At 37.4% G+C, this 23,311-nt stretch overlaps 1 protein-coding gene across 3 annotated transcripts in view; it reads left to right on the top strand.

Annotated features, from left to right (window-relative positions):
- Positions 1-23,311, top strand: part of LOC106058234 (uncharacterized) — a 62,407-nt gene that overhangs the window by 19,859 nt on the left and 19,237 nt on the right. For all 3 annotated transcript variants that reach the window (XM_056017731.1, XM_056017730.1, XM_056017732.1), the window contains exons 8-19: positions 885-1,016; positions 3,489-3,682; positions 4,946-5,097; positions 5,964-6,074; positions 6,989-7,190; positions 9,497-9,590; positions 12,638-12,700; positions 16,430-16,465; positions 16,957-17,079; positions 18,853-18,928; positions 20,288-20,517; positions 22,952-23,027. In XM_056017731.1, coding sequence (XP_055873706.1) covers positions 885-1,016; positions 3,489-3,682; positions 4,946-5,097; positions 5,964-6,074; positions 6,989-7,190; positions 9,497-9,590; positions 12,638-12,700; positions 16,430-16,465; positions 16,957-17,079; positions 18,853-18,928; positions 20,288-20,517; positions 22,952-23,027 — 1,489 coding nt within the window. The remainder of the gene's footprint in view (positions 1-884; positions 1,017-3,488; positions 3,683-4,945; positions 5,098-5,963; positions 6,075-6,988; positions 7,191-9,496; positions 9,591-12,637; positions 12,701-16,429; positions 16,466-16,956; positions 17,080-18,852; positions 18,929-20,287; positions 20,518-22,951; positions 23,028-23,311) is intronic.

Below are 23,311 nucleotides of genomic sequence, written 5' to 3'. Positions count from 1 at the left end.
TGTGACTATGTACTAAATGAAACTGATGTGTTGCGAGTGGCCTTGTGTGACTATGTACTAAATGAAACTGATGTGTTGCGAGTGGCCTTGTGTGACTATGTACTAAATGAAACTGATGTGTTGCGAGTGGCCTTGTGTGACTATGTACCAAATAAAACTGATGTGTTGCGAGTGGCCTTGTGTGACTATGTACTAAATGAAACTGATGTGTTGCGAGTGGCCTTGTGTGACTATGTACCAAATGAAACTGATGTGTTGCGAGTGGCCTTGTGTGACTATGTACTAAATGAAACTGATGTGTTGCAAGTGGCCTTGTGTGACTATGTACTAACTGAAACTGACGTGTTGCAAGTGGCCTTGTGTGACTATGTACTAAATGAAACTGATGTGTTGCGAGTGGCCTTGTGTGACTATGTACCAAATGAAACTGATGTGTTGCGAGTGGCCTTGTGTGACTATGTACTAAATGAAACTGATGTGTTGCGAGTGGCCTTGTGTGACTATGTACTAAATGAAACTGATGTGTTGCGAGTGGCCTTGTGTGACTATGTACCAAATGAAACTGATGTGTTGCGAGTGGCCTTGTGTGACTATGTACTAACTGAAACTGACGTGTTGCAAGTGGCCTTGTGTGACTATGTACTAAATGAAACTGATGTGTTGCGAGTGGCCTTGTGTGACTATGTACCAAATGAAACTGATGTGTTGCGAGTGGCCTTGTGTGACTATGTACTAAATGAAACTGATGTGTTGCGAGTGGCCTTGTGTGACTATGTACTAAATGAAACTGATGTGTTGCGAGTGGCCTTGTGTGACTATGTACCAAATGAAACTAGTTTTCGTTTTTTTTTTGTTTTCTGAAATGTACAATTCTATTTTTTGAGGCTCAAGCTTGAAGGCGGGGGCTCCGTTCGGAGTCGTGGTAGGAAACTGTATTGGCGTAACAAAAGCTCGTGAGTGTGAGGAGGTGGACAATTCAAAGCTAGCCAGTAGTGAAAGGGGCAGTACCGTTGCAGGTAAAGTTAAACCCTTTTTTTGTCTGTCTGTCTATGTGTGCGTGTCTGTCTGGCTAAAAGCTTGTATCCGTTATTTCTCAGATCAAGCTGAAATTTTGCGCCATTGTTTCTTTTACCTGACAACACAAAAATCGATAATTTAATTATTTTGATGGGTATCTAGAACAAGGGAAAGAAATTGTTCTTTACTGAAGTGATGGAATAAGTTGAATTAGTCCCCCTTTTTTTTTTTTTTTTTTTTACTTTTTCTTATTTTTTGTCTTTTTCCTCTTGAAAGTAAGTTTGAAAGAACCAATACCTAACTATACAATCTTTTATAGACCTAAGCACCTCATTAGCATAGTTGTGAAACATTTGGGTTAAACTTGAATAAAACGAATCATACCAAATTTTTCAAAGTCAAAACAGAGGTTAGTTTCGAATTACACAGTTATAAGTAAAGTTGTAGTGTGGTATGCGCTCTGGACTATCGTCTCGTTGGTTCCAGATTCGAACCCCGCCCTCCGGCATCCCCAACCGTCCTCGGGGATTATAGGCTTAGGATGTAATCATCTTCAATTTTGATGAGACAACTCAATTAAACAACATAACAAGCAAAATATTTTAGAGGGGAAGCACTCCTTGCTTAATAATAATATAGACTAATATGGAATATATAATAGTATAAAATAGAACAGAATATAATAATATAGAAGTTATTTGCCTTTTTCGATATCAAACAAAATATTTAATTACCAAAAATTAATTGGCTAATTCAGTATTTTGTTTATTGATTCGTGTTTTGTTAGGTACAGTAAATAATTGTTTATAGTATCAATTTGATCGGAGAATGCGTGGGAGAGAAATAGCGTTAACAGTTATTTAAGGGGATTAGACCCAACAATTTTAGTCATATCTGTGAATATTGAAGCATTAGTTTCCCTTGTTGCTATTAAACTAGATAATGAATTACCACTTACCAGTAATTAATGATCTAATTAGTAACCATTGATTTATGAATTGTCTGTCGATGAATAATTTACCAGACCGACGGACAGAATCAGCTGATATAAGCTCCAGACCGACGGACAAAATGAGCTGATATAAGCTCCAGACCGACGGACAGAATGAGCTGATATAAGCTCCAGACCGACGGACAGAATGAGCTGATATAAACTCCAGACAGACGGACAGAATGAGCTGATATAAACTCCAGACCGACGGACAGAATGAGCTGATATAAGCTCCAGACCGACGGACAGAATGAGCTGATATAAGCTCCAGACCGACGGACAGAATGAGCTGATATAAGCTCCAGACCGACGGACAGAATGAGCTGATATAAGCTCCAGACCGACGGACAGAATGAGCTGATATAAACTTTTTATACGAACAAATGTTTGTTTATTGCATGAAAATTTTAATAATAGGAACACAATTTTTCAAATATGCCAAATGAATACTTGTAGCCGTGGCAAGCCTCTTTTAGTCACGTAACCATGAGAAATGTATTCGGATGGTTTGAGTCAAAGTTCAGGTGTCAACGATAATGCTTGGAGTTATGCATCCAAAGCATCAATTTTAAATGTAAAAATGTATCGTCGTAATTGATATCTAAATGATAAATTGATCTTGTAAGTAATCAAGAAAGCCTTTGAGGAAAAAAAAAACGTGTAACGATCATTTCTATTTGAGCGATAGATGTGAAGATGTTTGGATGTTACGATAAGATTGTGTTGATCAGACAATGCGTTTCTTATGTTATAATTGAGTGTAGATTTCTATTTTAAACTATTACTGAACGCTCAAGTAATATCTTTATACGGGAGATTCAAATGTAAAACTATTAATTCAAACAACGAAGACACCGATAGCAAAGACAAACAGACACAAACACTCTTTTGTTCCCCTGGCAATCAAATCATTAAATAAGAACAATCTGGTATAAACTTTGTCACATGTAAATTATGAGTGAGTCTGGTGTGAATGTACACTTTGGTTTCTTATAGTTATAATGTTTTTTGTTTGGTGTAATGCACAAATTGTAAGACAAATTTCCTTACGGATAATAAAGATTATTATTATTATTATTATTAATACAAAGATTTAGTTCTGGAACTAGGAATTACTTTAATAAAATACACACACTGTACAATACAAATTAATCAAGTTAACTCTCTTCGTTCAAGCTCTCAACTACAACTGACTTTCCCCGTCCTTTGAAACACTTTGTATTAACCAACCTTGCTCCTTATTATGGAATTAATTAGCCCGCTTCTGTTCTAAGAAAGCAAGCTTGTTCCAAGAACCCGTCGACACTTAACTTTGACCATGCTTTGTAGATGGTTGCTGAAAACTAAAAATAAATTTATTGCAATAGCTGCTTCATGCTACGTGACAAACAGATTTGTTCGTAGTTGCTTTACTTGGTTTTACTTGCTTTTACTTGTTTTGTTATTAGTCTTTAGTTATTTCTGTTAATTTTTTTTTCAGAAATGCTGCTGCCAGCAGAGACTTTCGGCAGACATTTTATTTTGTTCAAAGCGGCCGGAAGAGACTCGAAAGGTTTCTACATCATTACGTCCAGCACAGGCGCCATGACAACCATTCATGTCGGTATATCAGTTGACCAAACAGACTCGACCTATCAAAAGTATCAACTCGAAGGATTGGGTTCGTCGATTTCTGTGAGTAGTAGCACTCTGACAATCACTGACTACAGAAAAATACAAAGTTAAAGAAAAAATTAAACTTTTTTAAAACCAAAGCTTATCTAAGTTAAAATAACCTTTAGTTACTGCCATTTATCTGGCGATTACAGGGTTTAGCTCCCTTTCTGTTATATAAAACAATATTAATTAATTAGTACTAAATGATTGGTTAATTTTCGGATTGATTCGTATATTGTTATCGACTATGAATAATTATTCATAATTTCAACTTGATTTGGCACTGGGAAGTGGGAGAAAAAACGTGTCAAAACGTAATAAGGGGATAAATACATCCACATCTCTCATTAAGTAGCATTAATTTCCCTTATTTCGATATGAAACAAACCAATTATTCCACAACAATTAATTAACTAATTGGAGAATTTTTTTATTATTGATGCATGTCTTGTCAGGTCTAATGAATAATTGTTTAGACTTGATAAGAGAGTGGGAAATAGGAGGAAAAAAAACCTGTTCAAACTTTTTATGAGACAGACAGATAGACAGACAGAAAGACAGTCAGACGATCTTATTTGAAATAAGCTTTGTAACAATCTAAGGAAATACTCAGAAAGATACAAAGATATGCAACATTTCTTAATCCACGGAACACGCAAGTCGCCTATTTATATATGGCCCCCGTCTCAAAATGGTGGGGCACTCCTAAAATATGCAACAATCATCAAAATAGTTGCATATCCAGTTAAGAGGCATTTCGCTTATTAGCATCTAACTTCTTAGTCTCCAAAATCTAATTTAAAAAAAATTATCTCATTTGTTCATTCGAACATCTCAAGTTTGAGGTTGAGACACAGGTATCAAGTTGTTTTTACAAATAATTTTATCAATTCACTCTGTTTGTCTGTCTGTCTGTCTGTCTGGCACAAATCTTGTACACGTTATTTCTTCCATTTAACATTCTCGAATCAAGTTATTACTAATAAATAAATTATTATAAAATAAGTAATTGTCAGTAATAAATTGATTAATTTTTTAATTAGATTCATGTCTCGTCTATGCCATTGTATAATTTTGGAAACTTTCAACTTGATCCGAGAATGGGTGTGGGAGATATAACAAGTACAAACTTTTTTTCCAGACAGACAGACTTATTGACAGACAGACTAATAAAGTAAGTTGATATAAGCTTTGTTATTTTAAAAAAAAATAACACCTCATTGTAGAACAAAAACTAACACAATTTTCAAGGAATATTTGCACATTCTGTCAACTATCCAGTTTGACGCTGAGTTTCGATGGTTGATAGCGTCTCACCCTGTCCAAGTCGGCTATGCTCAAAATTCAAGCTGTATCGGCGGCAAAGGCAATGGCGGTCCCAGCTTGCTGATGATGGTACCGATAGAGCTCTTCACTTATATGTATGACTGTATGTGAGTATCTACAATCACGTATGTATTGGAGACAGGGTCGGCCCTAATAATTGCGGGCCCTTATGCGAAACAGAAACGGGCACAGTCTGGGTAAGGGATAAGCATAATGTCAAAATTAAGATTTTAATTTCGTCTTTGCAATATAATTTTATTAAATGAAAGCTGAAAATGCCATTTTTTGTTTTACTCGAGTAGGATTGGCACCCCAAAATGACTAATTTGTTTATTTATCATGTGATTTTTAATTTTTGGAGATTTCCAAGACTTTTTTTGTATCGGGAGGCGCGGAAACCCTGTTATTATATATAAGTTATAATGTTTTAATTTAATAATTTATAACTAGAATTACGAGCTCCATCTGACAGAAGTTCCCTGGTTTGTGGCGCCAGGTATACGCCTTCACCCCTTCACCTGTTAGTAAGAGCAGTTTCGCCGGGATTAGTATCTATCTAAAGCCACACGAGAAGGCCAGATGCTGGACTTGGTTGTCAGAGGCTATTAGTATATGAGACGCATGTATCTATTAAAGTATTTTTATAGACAACGGGAGCGTATCCCCATAGACACCATCTGGCCATGACAAATTCTAAGACTATTTTAATAACTCCATGTTGATATATCAAAGTTGCCAACAAGAATACCAAATAAAAGTACTCTGTGCTACAAGAGCTTGCAAATTGATTCTGCAATGCTGATCAGTACACACGAGTTATTATATGGTTTTATTAAAACAGCTAGCTTTATCAATACTTTCATATTCTGTACACCTTATACACAAACAAAATTCTTGCTATTTAAAGATTACAACTGTCCCCCAAAGCTTGCAAAATTGATAAAATATAAATTCAATGTTATGTTGTTGACAGAGTGCCAGACGTAGAAATGCACCATTACCTCATTTTGGTTGTGAAAACCATTTACAGTTCCAGCATCAAGGCAGTCTACACCAACCAATCGGAGGCTAATCCGATTCTAGGGTAAATGCGTACACCTAGTTAACTCCCCATGGCCAACGATTAACGAGGGTATCATATTGCCAGCGCAACGACCAACCGCCTATAAAAGTACCCATTAGAGTTGGGTAGAGTCAAAGGCACCTTGAAATCCCAAAGTTCAAAATTTTATTCTTCGGCGAGAATCGAAACCATGGCTCCTTGGTTCAAAAGCCAAATGCTTTATTACTCAGCCACCACGGCTCCTTTTTCCGACATAGTTGGTATAATTCTTTTTTTTTGATAGAGCTTATATCAACTCACTCGGTCTGTCTGTCTGGTAAAAAGTGTGTACACATTATTTCTCGCACACCCAATCTCGGATAGAATATAACTTTGTCTTGAATCTGACATCACAAAAATCAATTTTAAAATAATACACCAAATAGATAATTAACTATTGGCAATTAATTATTTTGCTTTGTATCGAGCAAAGGAAAGAAATTGTACTTGACAGATGTGGTGGTATATGTTGAATTAATTTCCCCTAATACTTTGTGTAGACACTGTGGTGTATTAGGTCGCCGCTCAATAGTTTGAAATTCACAGTATGAACCCTTCTTTTTCATAAGCACTTCGCTGGCATATTGGTTAGTGTAATTGGCTCGAGAAGCTTGAACACTCGAGTTTTGAATTCAAGTCTTAAATCTTATATTCTGTGGCAATTGTACGTCTTGAGAGATGTTCTTTTCCCTTTGCAACTTCTTGTGTGACTAAAGAGGCCAATCCTTGACTCACAACATTTAAAAAGCCATCAAGGTAACATGTGCAATGATGAACACCCCCCCTCTCTCTCTCCCTTTTCTTCCCTACTCTTTTCCAAAGTAATACAATTACACTTTTTATAAGCTTTGTTTTATGATTATTTTAGTGTTCTTGTTTCTTCTTCTTAAACCCAGAAATGTTGAAGGTATCAACCCAGAGATACTTATGTTCAGCGATTTGGGGAGATGGCATGTCTTTGAATACAAAGTAGACGCAACTTATGGTTTCACTGTGTACTCGCTCAAAACAAAATTCGGATGTTACATGCACGGAGTCAGTGTGGACGGCACATACATGCATGCAGCTGGTTTCGTCTCTTCCAATATTAACAAGATGGTAAGCCACGCTTCAGTAGAATCTTTGATTTCATTTGTTGACCTACGTTAAGCCACGCTTCAGTAGAATCTTTGATTTCATTGGTTGACCTACGTTAAGCCACGCTTCAGTAGAATCTTTGATTTCATTGGTTGACCTACGTTAAGCCACGCTTCAGTAGAATCTTTGATTTCATTTGTTGAACTACGTTAAGCCACGCTTCAGTAGAATCTTTGATTTCATTGGTTGACCTACGTTAAGCCACGCTTCAGTAGAATCTTTGATTTCATTTGTTGACCTACGTTAAGCCACGCTTCAGTAGAATCTTTGATTTCATTTGTTGACCTACGTTAAGCCACGCTTCAGTAGAATCTTTGATTTCAATGGTTGACCTACGTTAAGCCACGCTTCAGTAGAATCTTTGATTTCATTTGTTGACCTACGTTAAGCCACGCTTCAGTAGAATCTTTGATTTCAATGGTTGACCTACGTTAAGCCACGCTTCAGTAGAATCTTTGATTTCATTTGTTGACCTACGTTAAGCCACGCTTCAGTAGAATCTTTGATTTCATTTGTTGACCTACGTTAAGCCACTCTTCAGTAGAATCTTTGATTTCATTTGTTGACCGACGTTTAGCCACGCTTCAGTAAAATCTTTGATTTCATTTGTTGACCTACGTTAAGCCACGCTTCAGTAGAATCTTTGATTTCAATGGTTGACCTACGTTAAGCCACGCTTCAGTAGAATCTTTGATTTCAATGGTTGACCTACGTTAAGCCACGCTTCAGTAGAATCTTTGATTTCAATGGTTGACCTACGTTAAGCCACGCTTCAGTAGAATCTTTGATTTCATTTGTTGACCGACGTTTAGCCACGCTTCAGTAGAATCTTTGATTTCATTTGTTGACCGACGTTTAGCCACGCTTCAGTAGAATCTTTGATTTCATTTGTTGACCTACGTTAAGCCACGCTTCAGTAGAATCTTTGATTTCATTTGTTGACCTACGTTAAGCCACGCTTCAGTAGAATCTTTGATTTCATTTGTTGACCTACGTTAAGCCACTCTTCAGTAGAATCTTTGATTTCATTTGTTGACCGACGTTTAGCCACGCTTCAGTAGAATCTTTGATTTCATTTGTTGACCTACGTTAAGCCACGCTTCAGTAGAATCTTTGATTTCAATGGTTGACCTACGTTTAGCCACGCTTCAGTAGAATCGTTGATTTCATTTGTTGACCTACCTTAAGATGTTATGGTACCTCTTTTAGACCGCGCGGATCCATTTCTATGGCCTACGGTTAATGAGGGTGTCACGTGACTAGTACAACGACAATCTACATTTACTTCCTTAGCGTATGTCGGGAATTGCACTAGATATCTCGCTGTACAGAAACCAAGCGTATTACCAGAACCACGCCGCTGGGCTCCGTGAGGGACAGTATTTGTATGGCTATCCCTTAGCAAGGAGTACACCCTCCTGTTAAGACTGAAGCCCATATTCACAAAGCTTACATTAACTCAGTCTTGTCTGTCACGTTTTTTCTCCCACACCCATTCTATGATCAGGTTGAAACTTTGAGCACATGTTTTTTGTGGGAAGCGTGGTCAAGAGGCAAAGTACGCTTGCGTACATGGCTCGGCTTGAATAGGGCTCGAAGTTCGACACCTGATTCGAGCAGAGTTGTGTTTACTGAGCGCCTAAAAAAACTTCTCCCAGATACCCCTTTCAACAGGTCCGTAAATGAGATTGGACCATATCGCTCTGAGCATGCTATAAGCATGAAAGTAGCGCTATATAAAAGCTATTATATATATATATATATATATATATATATATATATATATATATATATATATATATATATATATATACTAGACAGATATTACCCGCTGCCCGCGGTTCTTAACTTCCATACTGTTGATATAGTCACTGATATAGTGCATTAGAGACAATTAAAGAAAATAATAATGTTATAAGTAAAGCGAATGTATGAATTCATGAATAAAAAAATATTATGAATGGAGCTAAAAAAATAGCTAATTGACCTAATTCCACCTAAAATGCTTTAGAAAAAAAAAAAAAACTTCTTTATCCATACTTCTGTGTCATTTGTCTTTGATAGAATTTCATTCTGACGTTCTATCAGAAAATATTGAAACCTGCCTTTTCACCTGCCTGGATGAGTTTTTGTTTCTACACTAACTGTCTTTGTAACCTTGTTGTTGTTTTTTTTACATTCATGAAATTATAGATTCTATCAATACATTTCTTGCCTTATTTAAAATAAACATTGAACGTTCAATTGTTTTCTTGGCCCAACTAAAGTACTGCAACAAAACTGAGAACGTAATGACCAAAGATGATTTACTAGACAACGACTGTGATGGGTGGTTCGACGAGGAGTATCAGAATGATTTGAGTAAGTATTTTCAAGCTTTTAGCACATGCTAATCAGTTTATATACAGACTTTAGGTTGGTGCTCCATACTGCTAATCCACTTAGATCGGTGATACCCAACCTAATTCGACCGGCGGGCCATTTTTTTATTCCGACACTCGTGTCGCGGGCCACAAGGCCGAAAGGGTACAAAATAAATACGAAATAAAATTGACATGAAACAATTTTATTCGAAACCTATGTATCTCTTAATGAGATATATGAAGTTGGACTTTGTTTTTGCGCGTCGAAAGAATGGCTTCACGTCTCTACTTAAAATGTGAACATCAATTATCATTGTAGCTATTTAACCACCGACTCATTTTCTTGTCTCATTTCGGTATACATTCCAATAGATCCTCCAATTTCTATGCGTAGTTTAACAACCTTTTATTCGCGGCTCAAAGCAAGAATGGCGTCCTATTTGTTTTATAATGCCGCTTACGTTTAATTTTTTTTTAAACGAATCAGATTTTTTGGATTATTATTATGTTCCATAAAAAAAAAGGAAAGAAACATTCACTTTTCCTGTTTCTTCCGCTCTCCCATTTCATAAGCGTACCAGTTAAAAGTCATGGTACCGATCCATCAGAGAAAAAAGGGTGGGTCTAGCGCAGGTAGAGATACATCTTTTAATCCCTTTTTTTTTTTTTTTTTGATGGGATTTTCTACACTTTGTGTGCCGACTGTTCGGCGAGCCGACTCTAGCCTAAGTTTCCTTCGGAGTTTCAACTTTTATTACCGACATGTAATCTATTTATATATGCAATTGTGTGAAACTTTGTCGAACTTCTTTTTAAACGAATTTAAATTTTATTTCTAAATTCCAAACTTTAATAAATTTTGTGCAATTATTTTTTAAAACAAAAATAAACGTAATTTTTATTGGGAAAATATATCTCGGACTGACTGTAGATGTATGAAGATAGCAAAGTGAAATATTATCTTCAACAGTTTAAACAAAATACAACTTTAATTCACTACTCTAGCTTGTCTCCCTTCACTTCACCATTTCTACAACAGTCCTCCCACTTCCTGTCGAATCAACATGTCTTCTCTTGCTTGTGTTAAATGGTGCTCTGCAGTGGCGTAGCTAGGGTGGGGGGAGGAAGAGGGAAATTAAAAATCCCCCCGGCCTCCACTTGAGGGGGGTGGCCCAAATGAGTGTTTTTTTACATAAAGAATGTATTATTATGCAAAATGCAGGGCCCCCAAAGAGGTCAAGCCCCCCGAACCCCTTAATGATGGAAAATTCCTACCTACTCCCCTGGTGCTCTGATGCGAACCATCAGTGTGGCGCGGGAGCAGAGTTACAACAATAGTAATATATGTGTGTGTGTGTATATCATGGGCGTAGCCAGTATTTTTTATAAATTATACACACACACACACACACACACACATATATATATATATTTGTGTGTGTGTGTGTGTGTGTGTGTGTCTATATACAATTAATCTTTATTACATTCTGACTCTTCATTCTTTCGGAAGATGCTTATTGTACCTGAGAATGGGTTCTTCCCGGAGTTATTGGAAAAATTGTAGCCTTCCCCTTGCCAGCAAGGGGGTCTGGGGGAGCGCTGTGAGCTCCCTAGCGCGGGGCGAAGCTCCGCCGCCAGCACTATTTCCGGTATTGAAAGCCAAAAAAAAATACATATTCTGAGGTACTACATGCATTATCCTGCTATTAAAAAACTTAATGTGCTATTCCTACTAATACGGCTCATTGGGCGGAAATCGGATTTCACAAAAATCTGTCATTGGCAATGTCTGAAGTCTCTTCCCACCTGCTCTGAGGACATTCATTAAAGTGTGGCGTGAAGTTGTACTAGGATGTCCCTGTCTGCGCTATCCTCGTAATGGCCTCTATGTCATCGCAACTCTTTGAATGCGTATTTCATTTTTGTCGAGGAACATGTCCCGCAAACCTCATTTCTACGCTTTGTCACAACCTTACTAAGGAGTCGACTCCCAGTTCGGCATAGGATTCCCTTGAATGAGACCCGATCTCTATAACTGACTGCTACAATTCCTCTTAGCTATCTTTGTTGAGGCACATATAGTGCTTTTTCAATTTTGGCAGACAATTCATGTACTTTATTAGTGTAGCCCAGCCACTGGTAGAAATTTTTAACCTCTCTTGGCTACGCTCTTGGAATTAGGTGACTGTAGTTTGCTTTAGATTTTATATCGAAAACGATAGTTTTCACGTCAAAATCATCTGCTGAGGGGTTTTAAACTAAAAAATCTCTGGATTATTTTTTTTTTTTTACAAATTCAAAACCCCATTTAGCTACGCTCATAGAATTTGGTGAGAGTAGTTTGCGTAAGAATAATATTGAAGAGAGGGGTTTTCAACCTCAAAACTCTCATTAGGGGGATTTTAAACTCAAAGCCATCTGGCGGGGTTTTAAACTTTAAAAAAGCCATCTTGCGGAGGGTGGTTTAAACTCAAAAACCCCATTGGCTTATCTACGCTCAAAGAATTTTAGTGTGTAGTTTACGTTTGTTTTATATTGAAGAGGTATTTTTTAGCATCAAACCCCGCTGAAGGGGGCGTTAAACTCAAAACCTCATTGGCTACTCTCGTAGAACTTTGTGTACTTTGCTTTTTTATATTGAAGAGGGGGGGGGGGTATCGTAAATTTCGTATGGGGTTTTAAAATCTTAATCTTCCTTAGCTTTGCTCTTGGAAATTGGGGATTGTCGTTTGCATTATTTTTTTATTTTTGTTTTATAGAAGAGGGGGTTTAACTGCAAAACCCTTGGTTGGGGGTTTTGAACTTAAAACCTCCTTGGCTGCACTGGGGCAAGTGATGGTTTAGTATTAAAATCTCACCTAAAATAAACAAAACCAAAGCAAAATGTCAGTCACTAAATTCCGACCTCCCCTGGGAGGGATTTCATTTCGGGGGTGGGGGGGGGTTTAACCCCAGATCCCCCCCCCGGCTACGCCAATGATGTATATATATATATATATATATATATATATATATATATAACTTCAATGTATGTTTTATTTATAGATGATGACGGAAGCTTGGTTAAAGATGACACTGCAGTTGACGAAGATTTAGGGACTTTCTTTTGTGAGTATCTAAGTTTTGTCTATTTTCATTTATTCAAAATATATGTCGTCTCATTTCGTTTAAGTATTATATGCTTTGGAGTCGCGGTGGCTGAGTGGTAAAGCACTTGGCTTCTGAAACGGGGTTTCCGGGTTCAAATGTTGGTGAAGACTCAGATTTTTAATTTCGGGATCTTTGGGCGTCTTTGAGTGCACCCAGCTCTAAAGGCGGTTGTTCGTTGTGCTGGCCTCATGACACCCTCGTTAACCATAAGCCACATAATCAGGTGACCTTTACATTATCTGCCCTATAGACCACAATGTCTGAAAGGGGAATTTTTATTATGTGCTTTGAAATATATACACAAAAAAATCATCAACGAATCTTGTACATTAGAAAGCTAAGTAAACTTAGAATCGACAAAATAATAATTAAACCTTTCTATACAGTAACCGTCAGCAGTCTAATTAACTTTGTCATCTCCTGCTGGTATGGTAATACTTCACTGGCACAAAACATAGACAAAATAGACTAATTCAAGAAGCATCGTATATCACTCACAGCTACCATCTCTTAAAGTACATTTTCATGAAAGAAGCTTTTCCAAAACACTCACGATTCTTAAAGACAACCTGCACCGATGAAACCACTGTTTCTGAACAGATCTGAAGGAAGTGGTCGACTCCTTTCATTTAGGACTAAAATAGAAAGATTTTAAAAAATGCTTCATCCTTTATGGAAATACAAACTCAAAATCGGCCCCCGAAGTTGTCCACCCAGGCAGGAAAAAGGCAGGTTTCAATCTTTTCAGAAAGAATATCGGTATTAAATTCTATCAGAAGTGGTCCACCCAGGCAGGTTTCAATATTTTCAGAAAGAATATCGGTATTAAATTCTATCAGAAGTGGTCCACCCAGGCAGGTTTCAATATTTTCAGAAAGAATATCGGTATTAAATTCTATCAGAAGTGGTCCACCCAGGCAGGTAAAAAGCACGTCTCAATATTTTCAGAAAGAATATCATAATGAAATTCTATCAAAGGCAAATGACAGAGAAGAATGGAGAAAGAAGGTGGACAGAGCCTGTGTGGTGCCCCAAAGGTCCAGCAGACCAATGGATAGGTGAAGGTGAATGTGAAGTTAGATGTGAACCTAACTGATGTCTTATAATGAGTATCTTAATTAATGTAATTGTTTTAAGGGTCAATCTCTTATTCAAATCCTCAAAATACATCATTTCTGTATAAAAAAGAATCCTTTAGTTTTGCATCCCATGCTCACCCCATGAATGTCCCGGAATAATATGAAAATCTACTTATTAATTGTTGTTTTAAATTATGTCCTACTTATTTGCATAGTAAATAGATTTTTTTCTCTTTAAAAAAAATTGAACATTTTTTAAGTATGACAGAACTTACATAACTTAGCTATACAATTGTAAAAAAAAAAAAAATTTTACCAAAAAATTTAAAACCATTTGCATAAATGTGTTAGAAAAATGGTAAACATTCGTCTCCCTTACTCAAAAGCCTCCAGTGTTTGTTACTATTAATAGTGAATAGTTGTAAAAATGATGTATTGTTATGAAAAAACTGCTTGCATAATTGATAAAAATATAAATAAATAAGAGAACGAGAGTGAGATTTAAAATTGTCTGCGTAGCTGGTATAGAGATTTTCCAAGCGACACACAATATTGGAAAGTGTATTATTAGTAAAGCTTTTTCAATATATTACACTTAATAAACTCGAGAGTTTTAGGTTTATTTTCATGAATGGATAATGATGATAATTAGGTTCAGAGACTAAAATAAAAACTCTAGCTATGAAACCAATCATTACAAAAATCCATTATACTAGATATCAATAGTCGAATAGAGTAAAGTAATGTTCCTACTTTCAGACCTATAGGGCAAATGGTGTTAAGGTTATCTGACTCTGGGGCCACGGTTAACGAGGGTGTCGTGTGGCCAGCACAAGGACCAGCCACCTTTATTTTTGCCAACTAATGTTAGGCACCCATTAGAGATGGGTGGAATCAGAGGCGCCCTAGAGACCACGAAGATAAAAATCGCAGTCTTTACCCTTCAGTTCGGAATCCAGGCACTTTACCTCTAAGCCGAATACAGTCATGTTTTATTCTCAATGTATTACACTTGTAATATCATTCAGAACTTCAGTATAAAGATAAAAATACAACCAGTGGCCCTTATGCGGTCTCCACTAAGCACGGGGAGCTTCCATTCTATATTCACCCCCTCAGCTGTGTGAAGAGGAAGTAACCGATGTGTGGGCGACATCGCTCCGACCATACCTTATACCCAGGCTTTCGTCTCATTTCTGTAAAATGACCCATAGTCGCTCAACGAAGACCAACGGACTCTTGAGAGTTACAAGATATTTCAAAATCAAGAATTACATGATGAATGACTGTTGGCTCTCAAAACATAAAAGAACCCCTGACTCCTGATTTATGATCATATTTATTTCCTCGCTCCCTGTAACTCATGCTTAACCATGAACCAGTATGATTATTTATACTATAATAAAAACACACTCACATTCCGACTTTTTACATATACATCAGAGGCACATTCCTCGCTACATATGCTAGGACAAATTTGTACAAATGCTCCTTCTTTTCTAGTGCTATTAGAGCATGGAATGGGTTGCCTGAGCTAGCCAGGAAAACCAGTGACTTGGCAGAATTTAAGTCATTGGTTAATATGCATGACTGAATGCAGGGCCGGTCTTAGGCCACTGCAACCTATGCGGTCGCAGTGGGCCCCGCACTTTCATAGGCCCCGCGCGATGCGAATTCTAGGTGTAAATTATTAAATTAAACCATTTTAACTTATTATTAAAGGGTTCCTGGAATTGTCCTGAAATTATAAAATATAAGAAAAAGTCATGAAAATGTGTTGAGATTATTAAAATCTTCTGAAAACTGATGCAAATCTTAAAACATTAAAACAGACAAAATTGTCACTTCGATGTGTCATTCAATACGGAAAACGCCAATCCTACTCGCGATAAAAAAAAAAGGCATTGTCAGCTTTCATTTAGTAAAAATGTAACAATAAGGCGAATTTCAACCAAAACAAGAAGTTCACATGCTTAATTTACTTCAATAGTCAAGTCACTGGCATACAAATATAGATCTAAATCTATCTTGACCTCTTAAAAAACAAAACAAAAGCGATATTTTGCGAGTCGATAGTAAATCTAAAAGGCAGATCTGAATGTTTATCGGCTTTTTGTTGCAAAACTACCATCTATTGTAGATGGCTCGTAAACTTAATTTAACAGTGATTTTGTACTTAGTAAAGTATGAATAAAATGCAAACACGAATTTATTTTCTAATACAAAATCTGAATTTTCACTTATTATCCTTATCACAATCCAAATTAGGCCCCGCACAATCCGTTTCGCATAGGGCCCCGCAACCTGTAGGACCGGCCCTGACTGAATGCATCAGTTTTTACGCATCTTTCTGTCCATTACATACAACATGTTCACGACAGAAGTTTTTTTTATCGATTTCGTTTCAAGTTTGGGTTTTAATAAATCACGCTTATTACTACCAATCATTTATTTGCCTTAACTCTTTCTCTCCTAACTGACGATACCAACGTTGATTCCTCCAGAATGTGGGAAATAATTACGGAGAGAAAGAGTTAAAAAAAAAAACAACTTCCACTAAACAATAGATGTTTTCTAAATGGATCTACGTACACATTTCTATCTACAGGGGCTGAATATAAAACACTTGAAAATAGATTTCAGGGTAAGTGTTTTATTTTTAAACAAGCAAAATAGACAAAGACTTTGTTAGAAAAGCTTATATTAAATGTAATAGTTTGAATCAGTCATATCATTAAATCTGTCATAGATCTAAAATAGTGTTTCCCAAACTGTGTTCTGCGGAACACAAGGGCTGAGTAGGTGTTTAATGAACTACTGGAAGAATTAATTAGTAAGCCACCACGTGAATTAATCTCTCTTAAGGAAATAAGCAAAATGTTCCACTTAATACTCAGAATGTTTGAAGTGTTGAACTAATAAATCTGTGCTAGTAGAAATAATTTTACCAATTGTTTTAGTTTAGCGCAATTTCATGCTTTTAGCTTTCACAGTGCGTTATGATCCTATCACTTGTCTGGACCAGTTGGGAAAGGAGGGGGGGGGGGAGAATAAAACCGTATCTGGGTGAAAGTAACCCTGATCGCTTTTTAAATGCATATTAATATCTATGTTCGCTATATGTTTCTCTAACAGGCTTTGAACACTTGATCAAATATGACTTCCATCTGCTGCCAGCAGAATATACAACGAAAGATAGAGTTGAGGATCGAACCTGGACGACTCCTTCTGAGCTGTCCACATCTAAGATCCCTAGAGGTATTATTTTGCTTACCCTCCATGTAATAAAGTACTTTTTTTTAAAGATATACACTTTAATACACCTAGTTTGAGATAAGTCATATTAATCTTCATTACCTCTAAAACGCCATGGCGTCACTAGGGTCGGTGTCACCTGGTGCGGTTAGCTCAGTGCGTCACCATCTCCCCACCTCCTTTTCATCCCACAATCAACTTTTTTTCATAAATATGTCTTAATCAGGGCAGGCTTTAGGCCATTGCAACCTATGCGGCCGAGGTGGGCACCACACTTTCAAGGCCAAGCACTAATGCTAGGTGTAAATTATTAAATTCAACCATTATAGCTTATTATTAACAGGGTTCCCACGGCCTCATGCTTTTCCAGTAGCTCCTGGAAATCTCCTGAAATTGCAAATCGGAAAAGTCCTGGAAATCTTTTGAAATTATTAAACAGCTCTAGAAAACACATAAAAAAATCTCCTGTTATTGTTATTTTTGGGGGTGTCATTCAATAAGGAAAACGCTAAATCTACGAGTGTTAAAAAAAAGGCATTTTCAGCTTTCATTATCAAAAATACACAAAAAATCACAATTTAGTGTTGCATTCAGTCTTTTGATAAAGAAGATTATGTATCTAAAAATTGTAAAATAATAATTACGAGACGAGAGTACTCTTATTTTTGATGTTCAATTACTAGATCTAGATCTAAAAATTAAATTATATGTTACATAGGTTAGGGTTGAAAAAAATAGCATTTACTTCTTTTAACTACTATACAAAACAACGCCTTGATCCAACTTTCTAAAAAATTTTCACGACATTTTTTGTTGTGTTAAAAAGTCTCCATGTCCAGTCTAGATTTAGTATATATCAGTCTACCGCCATGTCTCTCAATTGTAAGGTTAAATTTCATACTAAGATAGCAAGCAAAATTAATTATTTCATCACCTAACTGGTAAATATTTTGATCGATTCATATTTTGTAAGGATCAATGAGTAATAGTGTCAAGTGTCAAGTTGCCCAAGAATGAGAAGTTGGAGAAATCACGTGTTTAAAATGCGTAGCAGACGATTGGAAGTTGATATAATTCCTTTTGTAACATTAGTTAGCAGACGATTGGAAGTTAATATAATTCATTTTCTAACAATAGTTAGCAGACGATTGGAAATTGGTATAATTCATTTTCTAACATTAGTTAGCAGACGATTGGAAGTTGATATAATTCATTTTGCAACATTAAATATACTAACCACACACCTCAAGTGGCCTACTCATAATTGTGTATGCAGCCTTCCTTTTGCCAACATTTGTTTCAAGACCCGATCCACCGACTATATTTTTTCCCTCCAATCTGTTTGACATTTATCACACGCCCCCACCCCCTCTTTCTTCATTGTTTTTAAAGTGCACAATGAAAATTAATGGAAGTTTGCGCTCTAGAATATGGTCTCAGCTATCCAGGGGTTGAAACATGCATGAAGTGGCGTAGCTTGGGTGGGGGGAAGGAGGGAAATAATGCGAAAATCCCCCCGGGCCCCCATTTGATGGGGACTCCAAAGGAGTGTTTTTGTTTACATTAAATATTAAATATTACTTAAAGAGGTCAAACTCCCTGGCCCCTCAGTGATAAAAAATTCCTAGCTACGCCACTGCCTTCATGTCACCCCCACACACACACACACACACACCATCCTGCTCAGATGTAATCATCTTCCATTGTAAGAGAACATTCGAACTCTATTTATATATTGAACATTGTTTTCTCTCTACTGTGTGTGTCTGCGTTCAGGTGACTACGAGTATATGGAGTGGTCCGAGTGGCATTGTGTGTATAACTGCTCGCTCCGTGATCTCTACAGAAATAGGTAATTATAAATAACCCAGCTATGTCGAATTCATGTCTTCACCTTGACATAACGGCCAGTCTAGAACTATTGTACTAAACATTCCATAAGGATATCGGGCATGCATAAATGTGTACTTATACTTGATAACCATAGGCGTCCATTCCTATTACCGATCGTGATACTCATACAATAACACAATAAATACAGACAGAAAAAAAAACAAGAAAATATCTATTTAAAATAAAAAGCTTATTTTAAGCTTAGGTTTATCAATTAATTTAAATCAGTCATGCATTTAAGCTTGTAATAGATGTAGACTAACAATAATAAATCTGTGTGATTAGAAATATTTTACCAATTGTTTTTGTTTGGCGCTATTTCATGCTTTTAGATTTTCACAATACGCTATGATCCTATCACTTGTCTGGATCTGTTGGGAAAGGGATAGGGAAGGGGCAGAACGAAGGTGTATCTGTGTAAATGTAACCGTGATCGCTTTTTTAGTGAATTTATAAACCAGAGTTAAACGATCTGAATTCGAACTCGAGGTCTCATGTCTACTCAAGCCTACACACTAACCACTGTGCCAGCGAAAATAGAAGGTTTATAGTTAGCTATTGCTAGTTTTAAACTTTAAAGCGACTTTTTTTCTCTGCAAAGTATAAAGTGGAATAATTCAACTTATACCAGTACATCAGTCAAGTACCATTTCATTCCCTTGTTCGATACCAAACAAAATAATTAATTACCAATAGTTAATTAAATAATTCTTTTTTTTTATTGATTCTTATGTTGTCAGAGAAAAGAAATAAGTGTGCGAAAATTTTAGCATGAATAGTCTTGAGTTCAGGGCACATCCAATACCCTGCTCTTGATGGAGAACATATAGAAAAGGGGGGGGGGGGGGGTCAAACTGTACAATGCCCTATTTAAAAAAAAAAACTAACTAGTTTCTGGTGTTTATTTTGACAGCCTTTTTTTTTTCTAGTATGGCCAAGTGTATATGAAATCACTACGATATTCGGGTATAAATGGAAAGGTATATTAGCTCTTTCCCTCCGTAATTATTTGTGCACATTCACACGGAATTCTTCATTTCGCTCATTTCACTACCTTATTATGATTACGCTTCAATAGCTTTCTTCTTTGTGATAACAAAAATGTTTTATTTGGTTTATAATTAAAGGGGAATGCATGATCCTTCTATATAACATAAAGTTTTTTGAGATTAAACGTTAATTTAATTTAATGAGGTCAAATCAACGATGGTATCGTCGATTAGGAGGGAAAGAGTTAAAGGAAAGTCTTTACGTTACATAAATTGTGTCTGTAATAGGCATGAATGAAACCCTTAAATCTTATTTTACTTCTAATTAGGACCTGTTTGCGAATAACAAATGCCCGTAATTGCGAAGGGCCGTCCTATGAAGTGAAAAACGGTACTTGCTACACCAAGTATTGTTCCATGGATTGTCCACTCAAGACTTTTGGTGACCATTGCCAGCACATGTGTTCCAAATGCAAAGATAGAGACTGCGACAAATTTTCAGGAGCGTGCCGGGAGTGCGTCATGGGATACGATCACCCAGAATCAGGCTGCATTCTGGGTAAGTTATAACCTAAGAACTCCGAATTCTTCTTCTTCCTCGTTCTCATTATAGTGTTGGAGCGTTCAGGTGAGTAGACCAATACATGAGATGAACTGCGCAGGGGTTTCCAAATCAGGAAGCTCTCCATATAGTTTTTCTTTCTATTGGGGTGTGTTGGGGGGGGGGGCCAGTGTCTTGTTTGCGCCTCTTGGTAAAGAGAGCAGGTTTGAATGACTTAGTCAGCATTCTCTGGTGACACTGCACATGGGCAGATTTCACTGGTTCCAAATTTTGAGCTTCCGGTACATATTTTGTCTCATTCTGTTGTGTCCGGTCCTGAGGCGAAAGATTAGACGTTGGTCTTGTCTGGATAGCTTATACTATACTTATACATCTTTTTTTTTTTTTAATTTCTTTTAGGTTTATATTACTATCGATCTTAGGGGCCGATCAAAGCGCTTTAACTTTAAACTTACAGGGTCATGAGTGAATCCCAAAGACTGGGGTTTTCAACTTCGCATGGTTTAGAACAGCGGTTCTCAACCTTTTATGCTTGGCGACCCCTTTTTACAATCCCCCACTCTGCCACAACCCCTCACACACACACACACAGCAATAGAAGAATAGACAATAGCAGTCCATATTTTCAATGATCTTAGGCGACCCTTCGCAAATCGTCAATCGACCTCCAAGGGGGTCGCGAGCCATAGGTTGAGAACCCCTGGTTTAGAACGTCCCCATATTTCTGGTACATTCGTTAGGGGGGGGGATAAGTAAAAGATGTGTGTTGGCTACATGACACCCTAGTGAACCGTTGGTATAGAAACTGACCAGCTTGACATCACTTGCCTTCTACGACTAAATGGAAAGCTTTTATCGACGTGCTCTCAAGGTCTAGTGCAGGGGTTCTCAACCTGTGGGTCGCCACCCCCTTGGGGGTCGATTGACGATTTGCCAGGGGTCGCCTAAGACGATCCAAAATATGGATTGTTATTGTCTACTCTTCTATTGCTGTATGTGTGTGTGCGGGGAGGGGGGGGGGTCGAGGCAGAGTGGGGGATTGTGAAAAGGGGTCGCCGAACATAAAAGGTTGAGAACCGCTGGTCTAGAGATTGAGGAAGGGATAGTCTGGCCGCCTCGCAAGATGAAAGGAGCTCAGATCAACGAGCTTGATAGACATGACACTTGAATAGAACAACAGAGACATTGCCCAGATTGTCAAGTTGGCAACTGTGTCGAAGCTTAGGAAAGTCAATGTGATAAAAGGAGGGGTAGATCTGGGGTAAAATAGTTTAGGGGCGCACCTTTTTGCGTGTCTTACTTTGTCAAAAATAAAACAATTAATTTCTGCGTAATTTATTGAGGTTGATTGTGTTTTTTGGATGGATGGATGGCTGCCTGGTCGTGCGGTTTGCGCGCTGGACTGTCGTTCACATTTATCGATGGTCGAGGGTTCAAACCCTGCCCGCTCCCATCCCCCGTCGTCCTGCGGGAGGTTTGGACTAGGAAGTAATTATCTTCAACTCTGAAGGAACATCCGAAACATGTAAAACATTTTACATTTTTTTTTGCACAGAGGACGGACGTCACAACCTGTGGTGACTTGTTTCATGGTTAGTGGCAGTACAGCATAGGAATTAGGAGGAATCTCTCGCCGGGATGCATAAACCCAGGCGGGGTTAAGTGAGACGTGCTAAAATGATCATCTAGTTGATGAGAGACGTCCGACAGAGACATCTGTGAAAAGCCAATCTCTTATTTCAGGCTTCTGAGTGAACTCCTTCCCAAAATGACACTCACAGAAATACTTGCTTTGTTAGGCGCTTCCGCGGTGTCTAAAACAACTAACACTCAACGAAATCCATTAACACCGGCGAAAGGCCGAACAATCAATACAATCTAGTCGACTCTGATACCGAATGTCGAACATAACGTTTCATAGTAAGGAAGGGAACCATCGAATGTCAGCTAACTCTCTACGTTCATAAAAGTTTTCCTATCTCTGAGACGTCCTGGAAGTAGTCTGTTTACATCGGCTGATGTTTCGCTCTGCCTAAAACCTAGTCTTGTTGTTACTACTCACGTCATTGTCTCAAAAACCAAACTTCCCCTTTTTCCGAAGCAAATAATTAAATCCTAATTGTGTCCCCTTACATAACATACAGTAGGTCTCCGAGAAATGTATTAGCATTGCTAATGATCTTGAATTTTTAGTGGGAAGCGTGGTCGAGAGGCTAAGTGCGCTAGAACTTGGCATGGCTTGGCTACCTAGAAGGGGTATCGAGGTTCGACCCCCGACTCGGGCAGAGAAGTGTTTACTGAGCGCCTAACAAACTCCAAGATACCCAAAGCGTTCTGAGCATGCTATAAGCATGAAAGTAGCGCTATATAAAAGCTATATTAATAATAATAATTAAAAATTCTGTTATTGAGATTTCATCCAATGTTTCAGATCGCAGGATGTATCTTGATTGGACACCATGGCACTGTACCAGTGATTGCGCTGTCCCTTACTTTACTAGAGAGAGGTTGGTCAGTATTCACATGTTGATGTAGTAACTTCTTAAAAATGCACGACATTTGGGACATTTTAACGATAAACTTTCCACTCTCAACATAAAGGGCCGCTTTTTAAAAGAGCCCCTGTTGCCAACTAAAAGATGACTATTTTTTTTTAAATACAAGTCTCAAAGAGCTTAGATATTTAATTTATTGTGCTACAAAACTGCACACTAATTATCCAATAACTCTAATGAGAGCTTTACTATTGTAACTATTGTTATTATAGACCTTGTTTTTAATGATTTAACTG

Source organism: Biomphalaria glabrata, chromosome 18, assembly GCF_947242115.1.
Source record: "Biomphalaria glabrata chromosome 18, xgBioGlab47.1, whole genome shotgun sequence".
In the NCBI taxonomy this organism is placed as follows: Eukaryota; Metazoa; Mollusca; class Gastropoda; family Planorbidae; genus Biomphalaria; species Biomphalaria glabrata.
This window is presented reverse-complemented; position numbering and strand designations above follow the sequence as displayed.